Source organism: Nematolebias whitei, chromosome 20 (assembly GCF_014905685.2).
Source record: "Nematolebias whitei isolate Nwh7 chromosome 20, NemWhi1, whole genome shotgun sequence".
Classification (NCBI taxonomy): Eukaryota; Metazoa; Chordata; class Actinopteri; order Cyprinodontiformes; family Rivulidae; genus Nematolebias; species Nematolebias whitei.
Window position 1 is genome coordinate 24,153,856 of NC_056517.1, and position 10,038 is coordinate 24,163,893.

The 10,038-nt window shown below is 39.6% G+C and overlaps 1 protein-coding gene across 1 annotated transcript in view; it reads left to right on the forward strand.

Moving 5' to 3' along the window:
- Positions 1 to 8,645, forward strand: part of LOC119426690 (dnaJ homolog subfamily C member 13) — a 34,873-nt gene extending 26,228 nt beyond the window's left edge. Inside the window, exons 36-56 of the mRNA XM_037694270.1 lie at positions 279 to 357; positions 428 to 563; positions 697 to 881; positions 969 to 1,043; positions 1,156 to 1,275; positions 2,100 to 2,495; positions 2,569 to 2,682; positions 2,765 to 2,881; positions 2,976 to 3,153; positions 3,237 to 3,328; positions 3,397 to 3,496; positions 3,595 to 3,669; positions 3,758 to 3,870; positions 5,187 to 5,356; positions 5,460 to 5,502; positions 5,588 to 5,761; positions 5,874 to 6,053; positions 6,124 to 6,264; positions 6,344 to 6,487; positions 6,602 to 6,701; positions 8,004 to 8,645. Of these exons, the coding sequence (XP_037550198.1) occupies positions 279 to 357; positions 428 to 563; positions 697 to 881; positions 969 to 1,043; positions 1,156 to 1,275; positions 2,100 to 2,495; positions 2,569 to 2,682; positions 2,765 to 2,881; positions 2,976 to 3,153; positions 3,237 to 3,328; positions 3,397 to 3,496; positions 3,595 to 3,669; positions 3,758 to 3,870; positions 5,187 to 5,356; positions 5,460 to 5,502; positions 5,588 to 5,761; positions 5,874 to 6,053; positions 6,124 to 6,264; positions 6,344 to 6,487; positions 6,602 to 6,701; positions 8,004 to 8,101 (2,830 nt within the window). The 3' untranslated portion in view covers positions 8,102 to 8,645. The remainder of the gene's footprint in view (positions 1 to 278; positions 358 to 427; positions 564 to 696; positions 882 to 968; positions 1,044 to 1,155; positions 1,276 to 2,099; positions 2,496 to 2,568; positions 2,683 to 2,764; positions 2,882 to 2,975; positions 3,154 to 3,236; positions 3,329 to 3,396; positions 3,497 to 3,594; positions 3,670 to 3,757; positions 3,871 to 5,186; positions 5,357 to 5,459; positions 5,503 to 5,587; positions 5,762 to 5,873; positions 6,054 to 6,123; positions 6,265 to 6,343; positions 6,488 to 6,601; positions 6,702 to 8,003) is intronic.
- Positions 8,646 to 10,038: the final 1,393 nt, after the last annotated feature.

Sequence of the window (10,038 nt, forward strand, 5' to 3'; positions counted from 1 at the left end):
CGATTTTTAGCACAACACCGGTCCACATTTCCGGATTGTCAGCGGTGACGCATACAGCAAAGCGACGCATACAGCCAAGCGACGCATACAGCCAAGCGACGCATACAGCCAAGCGACGTATTTATGAATTTTTCCACTTTATTAGATATATTTGGGCTGGTGCGACTTATAGGGAGGTGCGACGTGTACGGCAAAAATTACGATAATGCTGTTGATTTGAATTCTTGATGTAATGAATGAATCTCCGCTGAGCTTTAATGTGTTACTGTTGTCTTCAGGCACGAGGAAAGTAAAATCAGAAAAGCTTATTTCAGACTGGCACAGAAGTACCATCCAGACAAAAACCCAGAAGGAAGGGTGAGTATAGTGCCCTTTTGAAACTTTGGGATTAGAATTATTTATTCTCAAACTTTTTGTCTTTTTTTAGGACATGTTTGAGAAAGTTAACAAAGCGTACGAGTTCCTTTGCACTAAATCTGCCAGAATCGTGGATGGGCCTGACCCAGAAAACATCATCCTCATCCTTAAAACCCAAAGCATTCTTTTTAATCGGCATAAACAAGGTGCGAAAATGAAATAATACTTTGTTGTTCTTCTCATCTAACCCTGTATATTTTTGAATAATTCTAAGACGTGCTTAAAAGTGAGTTTATGTCAGATCTTCTAATGCTGCTATTGCTTCAATCGTTCCCACAGAACTGGAACCTTATAAATACGCTGGTTATCCTATGCTCATTAAAACAATCAAGATGGAGACTGAGGACGAGCAGCTTTTCTCCAAAACGTCTCCTCTCCTCCCGGCTGCTGCTGAACTGGCGTTCCACACGGTGAACTGTTCGGCTCTTAACGCAGAGGAGCTGCGTCGTGAGAACGGCATCGAGGTGCACACATTTTAATGGCAGCAGTCTAAAATAAATTTTAGTATGAGGGCAGATGAGGTGAATAAATGATAAACTTGGTTTGTTTAGATATTACTGGAGGCTCTTTCTCGATGTGTTGCTGTATTGACTGCATCCAGCAAGCCTGATGACATGGCTGTACAGGTAAAAAAACAAAACAAAAACTCATCTTCTTCCCTTCAAGTCAGTAGCGAAGATGTTTCTGCTGGCTGCAACTATTTCTTAATCCTTTTTCCCAAAAAAATCTTTCTCCCAGGTGTGCGGGCACATCTGCAGGTGCTATAGCGTAGCAGCCCAGTTTGAGGAATGCAGGGAGAAGATCATTGAACTACCCAACATCATCCGGGACCTCTGTCACATCTTGTACTACGGAAAGGTGAGGAGTTTACTTCCCTCTTTCTTCATTTTATTCATTTAGGTAAATTAGAAAGGGTAAAAATACACTCTTTACAGTGGTTTCATTTGTTTTCATTAACATTATTGTCAGATTGTCTTATTATTTATACAGTAATACCTTCATTCATTAGGACAATGGTTCCAAACCCTGGTCCTTGAGGAACACCATCCTGCATGTTTTAGTTGTTTCCCTGCTCCAACACACCTGATTCAGTGATTTAGTTACTTAATGTTCTGCAGAAGTCTTTTAATTACCCATTAATTGAAATTAGGTGTGTCGGAACAAAGAAACAACTAAAACATGCAGGATGGCGTTCCTCAAGGACCAAGGTTGGGGATCCCTGCATTAGGACAAATAATATTAAAGTCAGAGATTTTTATTTGATTTTTTTGTTTTGTTTTTGAAGTTTTGCCTTTTTGCTGAACCAAAATAAATCTCTATCAAAAATATTTTGCTAGTAGGTCATGAAATTAACCTGCTCTGTTAAAAGTTACGTTGATTGTTACTATTAACTGTATATTTTTTTTATTTAATCATTTTTTGTTTGAGATCAAACCGGTCTTTTGACCTTGACTTTTTTGCTGTAATTCTGACAAACTGCCTGATGATAAATTGTTTATGTTTTGGATTTAATAATAAAATTTATTGAGGTAACTGAGATTTTATCATTGGATTGAGTTGTGTGCTTCTTTAGACTAAAACTCGATACCTATAAGAGCAAAAATCTGATGCAGTCTAACCTTAAACTTATGAACAGTTTCAAGTTATGGCTCTTATTAATTTTCTCTCTTGTTTCTCCTCAGGGTCTTCCAAAGACAGCCACTCTGGCGGTTCAGTGCGTCAGCTCCTTCGCGGTTGATTTCTTCCTACAGACCCATCTGTATCACGCCGGTGTGCTTTGGCATCTGCTGGTCCACCTGTTCAACTACGACTACACGCTGGAGGAGAGTGGTGTTCAGGCCAGTCAGGAAACAAACCAGCAGGAGGTAGCTAACAGCTTAGCCAAACTCAGCCTGGTGGCGCTCAGCCGTCTGGGAGGCTACACTCAAACAACAAACACCCCAGAGGGAAACAACCCTGTTTCAGAGACTAATGGCGTGGGCAGCGCCCCTCCAGAAAATCCCACAATCCGCAAGAGTTTAGCTGCCATGCTAACACCATACATTTCAAGGAAGCTGGGAGTGGGACCTCCTGCAGAGGTCAGCTGAACACCGTCAGTGCTTGTGTCGCACATCCCCCAAAAAACTAAATTGAATTTTCTGTTGTTTTCAGGTCCTAAAGCTGCTGAACAGTAACTCTGAGACTCCCTATCTGATTTGGAACAACGGGACACGAGCTGAGCTGCTGGAGTTCCTGGAGGGTCAGCAGGAGGGAAACATCAAGAGAGTAAGAGTAAAAAAAAAAATCACAAGATTAAAATCCTTTCAGGTGCGCTTATTCATCCAGCTGCTCTGTGGCTTCTTCACAGGGGGAGAACGATAAGCATTTCGGTGCAGATTTTATATTCTGTGATCACGGCAAAGAGCTCATAGTTGGGGAGATTTTTGTCCGAGTTTACAACGAGCAGCCATCTTTCCCACTGGAGGTGAGTACTACAACCTAGTTTATTTTATTTTCACTATAAAATATGGTGAACCTTTATGAACGAATGATAAATTTGCTTTACCATCTGTGTTTAGTACCCCAAAGCATTTGCTGCCAGTCTGCTGGACTACGTTGGCTCCCAGGCTCAGTACCTCCACACTCTGCTGGCCATGAGTCAGAGTAACAAGGTGGAGTCGCAGCAGCACGTTGAGAGGCTCCGCTTCGCTGAGATGGCTTTAGAAGCTCTCCGCAATGTCATCAAGAACAACCCCGGTGAGATATGATGCTGATGAATGCTTTGTTTGATTTAGGCACCTTGATTTTCCTTGGCTAAACTTTTTTTCATTTATTTACAGGTTCAGAGTCGGAGTGTATCGGACATTTCAAGCTGCTCTTCTCTTTGTTGCGCGTTCATGGAGCTGGCAGAGTGCAGCAACTGGTTTTAGAGGTAGAGATGAACACATCTTATTGTTGTTGTTGTGTTCTGCATGATGATCGTATTTATTTCTTGTTCAGGTTGTGAACACGGTGACGTCAAACCAAGAATGTGTGAGCAACATTGCTGATTCCCTGGTGTTGTCCAACCTTTTGTTGTTGCTGCATTCACTTCCCTCCAGTAAGAAGAAGAAGTGATCAAGTTATTCACCGTGTTTTTTCATCATATCTGAAGCTGTTCTGTATTTTAACACTAACATACTTTGTCACCCACTTTAGGCAGGCAAATGGTGCTGGAGACCCTTCATGCTCTAACTTCAAACACAAAGATAATCAAAGAGGCAATGGCCAAAGGTCGATAGTTCTGCTTTTTCCTGAAAATTAATATCAATCTGAATTTTTGTATTTACAATTTTTTATTTTTTAACTTTGTGTCTTGCAGGTGCTCTGATCTATTTGCTGGATCTTTTTTGTAACTGCACACACCCCCAGGTCCGCACTCAGACTGCAGAGCTTTTCTCCAAGATGACCTCAGACAAGCTGGTTGGACCAAAGGTCAGTCTGGATATCAAAGCCTCTAAAGCAGGGCTATTCAATTAAAACTCACTGACGTCCAGTTACTGAAGTGTCCTCCTAGTAAAAGGTCTGAACGAAAGTCCAATGTTTGACTTTTAAGGTCTTGTTTACCTGTATTCACATTTTCACTGTTAACGAACTGCACTGTTTAATAATCAACTAGCTCTTTACCATATTTACAAGTAGTCCCAGGCAAACAAATTTAAGGCCTTTATTTCAGATTAAAACAGAAAGCTCAGAATAAAATACAACTTAAATGTGCAAACAGAACCTAATAAGACTATTTCTCTTAATATTTCTCTTAAACTGAACAGGTCCAAGCCTAAAGAAGTGAAGGCTTACACTTAAAGTAAAAAGCTAACATCTTTAGAAAACAGAAAACAATTTAAAAAGTGGGTATTTTAGTATAAAAAGTATACACAGAGTAATTAAACATTTTTGTTTTTTTATTTTTTTGCTTGAAGAGGCACCAATCTATAAAAATTGTACGTTTTCAAGTAAAACACGTCAGCATCTTCAGAAAACAATAAATAAAAATGGCTTTTTAAGGAAGAAAACTGAAACAACACCTTTTCTCTTTGGATTCTGCTTTATTTTACTTTTCTTAATGAGAGAATGGACATGAGATTGTCCTGCCAGTAATTTAAATCTTGGTTGGAGTCTGAGCCATTCTCATGTAGGAAGCTGAGCATCATCAGTAACGTCTGACTCATTGGTGGCCAAAGAGAGGCATGGTGCACCCTGAACAGCTGCATCCAGTTGTGCCAGGACATCATCTGCTAATATTTCTGATTTTCTGCTTGCTGTTGAAGCTGACATCGGGATTTGTTTGATTTTTTTTTTTCCACACATCTTATCTTTTTTTGTTTTCCATCAAATGTCTCAGCGACAACATTTAAGCACTCCTTCAGGATTGTCCCATCACTAAATGTTTTTTTATGTTGCTCCAAAATCCACAATACCTTGAGTGAACATTCAGCAGCTGCTGGGCTGTAAAAGTATAATGGGGAGGGTGGATCTGTCATACGGGGCTTGCAGTTCGGTTAATTTACTGCTCTCTGTTCACACCTCCTGCTTCTCTGCTTGGCTCTGTACCTAAGCTGTCTATCGCTGAAAAAATGCTCCATGAAAAAGATCTATTTTCGTGATTGTATCAGATTGGGCACAGATTCGGATAGAACCGTCACTCGGTCCGGATCCGGACCCAGGTCCGCCTATTAGTGACCTCTGCTCTAGAGGTTCCTCTTCTTACCACACCTTCAGCTCAGGTTCTTCTCTTTACGGTTTGCTGTTAGGTGCGTCTGACACTGATGCGTTTCCTTCCGGGTGTATTTATGGATGCCATGCGAGACAATGCCGAGGCAGCGGTGCAGATATTCGAGGGAACACATGAGAACCCTGAGCTCATCTGGAACGACACTTCAAGGGAGAAAGTGTCCACCACAGTCCGTGAGATGATGCTTGAGTAAGACTCACATGAACTCAGTTTGATTTTCAGTTTAACCTGCCCTAAACAAAACTGTCCAGAAGGTGAAGGGTCTGACTTTTTGTAATTAATCTTTTTTAAGGCACTTTAAGCAGCAGAAGGATAATCCTGATGTGAACTGGAAAGTAAGTAGGAACTTACTGTAATATATTTTATTTATATTTTCTGTAGTGCAGCGTTAACATAAACTTTTTGTTTGTGCGCCCTCAGTTGCCAGATGACTTCACGGTAGCGTATGGAGCTGGACAGGGCGAACTTGAAGTTGGCGGAGTATTCTTGCGTATATTTATTGCTCAGCCTGGATGGGTCCTGCGTAAACCTCGAGAGTTTCTGGTGTCCCTTCTGGAAACGTTGAGTGAGCTTCTGGAGAAAAACAACCCCAATGTGAGCTTTTTTTTTTTTACTGAACAGAAAGTTTTAATGTACCAGGAAACAAACAAAGGGATCTGTTTTTATTGTCTTGCTAGTCTAAACTAACACATGCTGTCCAATGCAGGGTGAGGCTCTGGAGACGGTCACCACAGCATCAGTTTGCCTGTTCAGCACCCAAAGCCATCTGGCTGATCAGGTTCCTCCTCTGGGCCACCTGCCTCGGGTCCTGTCAGCGCTCAACCACAAGAACAACGCTGTGCCCAAGAGCTCCATTCGCCTCATCCACGTGCTGTCAGAAAACGAGGTGAGAAACAAAATGCAGAGTTTCTGCAACATTCAGCTTTGAATCTAATCTAATCCACTCCTTGTAACAGCTGTGCGTACGAGCCATGGCCTCTTTGGAGACGATTGGGCCCCTGATGGCTGGGATGAAAGCTCGTGCCGACATGGCCGGACTGGCTTGTGAAGCTCTCAACCGCATGTTTCAGAAAGAACAGACAGAACTGGTGGCTCAGGTAACTGGTCGGGTTTGTTTAATTTTCTCGCTCCGTGTTTAATCTGGCCGTAATAACTCTTCTTCTAACGACCAAATAGGCTTTGAAAGTTGAGTTGGTTCCATACCTCCTGAGGTTACTGGAAGGAATCGGCCTGGAGACGATAGAAAACCCTTCAGCTACGAAGGCCCAGATAGTGAAGGCTCTCAAGTCTATGACTCGCAGCCTGCAGTATGGAGAGCAGGTACGAATGGGTTGAAAAATCATATTTTTCCTCATGTATTTACTAACTAATCCAATACCTAATCTCGTTTGTTTTTCATGAATTTCAAAACATTTTCCTTTTGCTGCTTTTCAGGTGAATGAAATTCTTGCCAAGTCCTCAGTCTGGAGTGCCTTCAAAGACCAGAAACATGATCTTTTCATCTCAGAGTCTCAGTCTGCAGGCTACCTGACAGGTAAAAGTGTTGCTTTAATCAAATCACTAACTAATTAACATTTAAACAAGCAAAGTGTTGTGCACATCACTGAGCGCTTTTAAGGTAAGTTCATGGCTTTTCTTTGATCTGTTGATGAACATTAACGCTTTGCTTTACCCTAAAAATTAAAAAACACTTGGCTGATTCCTAACTTGTGCTAAAACCCAGCGACCCTTCTTCTTTCCACGTCCTTTAACTTCCTTGCTCTGCGCTGCCCTTCCTCTTTGTCCTCTGCGTTTCCTCCTCAGGGGTTTCCACTCCTTCTCTCCTGGCTGCCAGCAGCCCTCTGCGAGGTGGGCTCTAGACTCCAGAGCTGGGCCCTCACAGCCCGCCTCTTTCTTGCTCTGATGCAGGTAGACCCTGGTCTGACTCCTCCTCCTCCCATTCTTTTCCTCTTACCTTTACCAGTTTTCCATTGTTTTCATTTCCACGTCTTCATCTCACAGTGATAAAAAGGTCATACCATCTTCACCATTCATTTATCGAGCCTTTTACGTTCCAGTAGTGGAAATGTTGCGCCTTAAAAATTAACATTTGGTAATTATTGGGCATTTTTTACGTGTTTTTTAAATTTAAATTCTAAATTGGCATTCTTTTTTTTGGAGTTGCATTTTTCATATAAAAAGGGTTAAATGCAGCTAAACAGAGAATATAATCCAACATTAGTTCAGTATAGACAGACTTTTTGTGTATTTGCTTGTGCAACAAACTTGAAACCCAAGTTAGATGAAAAGGGTACCATGACTGTGGTCATCGGTGTACTTTTATTTACTTGGGTCCAGTCCAGAAGAGCGTATTTGGTGAATCATTTAATTCTTGTTGTCACATTCCTATTCAAAAAACAACACAAGCCTGCCAGTGATGAGATTATGGACTCAACCTAAGTTAACATGAGGAAAAGAAATAAAGTTAAACTCTCAATTTTTTTTTTTTTTTTTTTTTTTTTTTTTTACTAAGGTATTGACTTCTGCCTGAATGACTATTTGGGAAAAAATAATTTAAAAATAATTATTCTGAAAAGTTCACAAACTTGTGCTTGTGTTTCAAAGAGACACATAAAGAAGCAAAGGGCTATAAGATAAAGCTGTGACAAAAAAAAGTGCACAAACAGTCTCCATCTCCATCTTTTACTGCTTATTTGTCCTATTTAAAAAGTAAACAAATATAACACTGTCATAAATCACTAATATGGACATTCAGCTTTATAGTTCACCTTTAGGATGTCCATCTGTTATTAGTCTCATCTGGGCTTAGTCTTACCCATCTTCTTCTGACCTGTAGGCCCAGGAGTTGCAGGTTACCTCACAGCCGGAACTGGCACCACAGTATTGTCCAGCGTCCCACCCCCTGTGGACAACGACATTGGAGACCAAGGCTGAAGGACCCCCCACACGTCACGCTAAGGCACTCAGACTGCCCTGCAGCTTCACCGCCACAACTCAGAGGTCTGTTCAGCTCCCCAGAAGAGGGGAGGATGGAGAGAGAAGACCAGGGAGACCGGGCCATCACAGTCTGTCACCAAATTGTCTGCGACACTTCTGCAGCGTCACCCTCTGCTTTCAAATGACACTGAAGTCTTCAAATATGCTTTGTTTTAACAAATGACCATATTTTTTTTCTTGTTTCTTTGAATGACGGAAAAGAAGTTTACTTTTTGTATGAATATATTTTTTACTCTAGATTTTTTTTTTTTGTTTGTTTTGTTTCCATAAGAACAAAATGGGAAGACCAAGACTTGTTTCTGAGGAAATTGTTGCCACTTCACTCAGTTTATTCCTGGTTATTATCATGATTCATCAGAAAACTCAACGTCGTCTGAGGATACTTGGCCTAGTTTGTGCACTTGACCTGTTCTCTTTTTGTATAAACATGTCCTTTTCATGTCTTTGTAATGAAATCTAACTTGGGTAAAAATGATGCAGGAGATGAGAACATGGATATAAAATGACTCGTTTTGTCACAAAAAAAGTTCTGCTTTAACTCAGACTGATGCTGATTATTCTGGTTTTGTCAGATTTACACAGATCTCCTATTGTCCAGCCTTTCATTCCTCAAATTATCCAATATTATTCTCTCCGTTTGCCCTCTCTGAAAGATAGTCTTATTCGCTGCCTAATAAGTTTTAAGTAATTCTCTCCCCAGAATGCAAAAAGCACTAGAATATTTATGTGTGTGGGAGGGGGAAGGAATAACCACAGGAAATGAGCCTCTGACATGACGAATGACTTTGATTATAAATCTATGTGAAAGACTAGTGCAATTTGTGAAATGTTCAATGTAATATTGCGTATATAAACTTTCTATATTGAATGTACATTTAAAAAGAAAATCAGTCACAGTTGTACATAAATTTTAAAAATAAAAGGGAATCCAAAGTGGTGGTGTTTGTGTTTACTTTTGTGATTGTCGGGATAATGATTTTCAGAAAACTTTTTTATTTCTCGCTCTGCCCCAACAGAAAAAAAGTTATACTATAATTTTATAAAATTGTGAAATAATCCTACTGGCCTAAATGACATTTATGATTACAGTGTTTGTAAAATACCATTATGACAGACTTTTACTGTCATGCGGACAAAAAAAAATCAAATTATTTCAATATCATAATAGACATTTTTATTTAATTGTAAAACAAACTACAAAATTTATTTTGTCAAAAACCAAAGTAAATACTCAAAACATTAAGTGAAAAATGCAAATGCCACAATTTACAAATTTATTTTTCTTTACTATTTCCTGCATTTTTTCTCTTCTGCCCAATACAATTGTTGCTGAATTTTTCCCAATTCTTTTTATTTACATCTTCAATAATCATACTTTTAGTCATAAAACTGGTAGTAGTAGTAGTTGCTAAAGAGTTTACCAGTGATTGTATTCATCAATTTTATTTTAGGCCAAATCTCAATGACTTTATTTTAAAGCACAACCTGAGTATGCCAAGTTAGATCTAGCCATAAAGACTAATTTTCTAGCATGCCAATAGTCTAACACCTAAAACTACACTAACAAGAACACAAATATCACAAAACTATACAAAGTAAAATAAATACATGGTCTTATGTCACTTTAAATATAAGTAACAGGGACAGGTTCATGCAAATCTTATAAAAAGAAACGCATTTATGGGTAATAACGCTTTCCAAATCCACAAAGATGTTTTTCCAAAATTTTGTGATACTTTTTTTCTGAAACCACTTTGATAGCTTTTTTTTAATTATTTGAAATAGCTGTGAATTATCAAAAAAATACAATAATACTTAAATGAGAAGTGGAGTGGGGTTAATGAATAAACTTGGGACACCTTATTGGAACACTA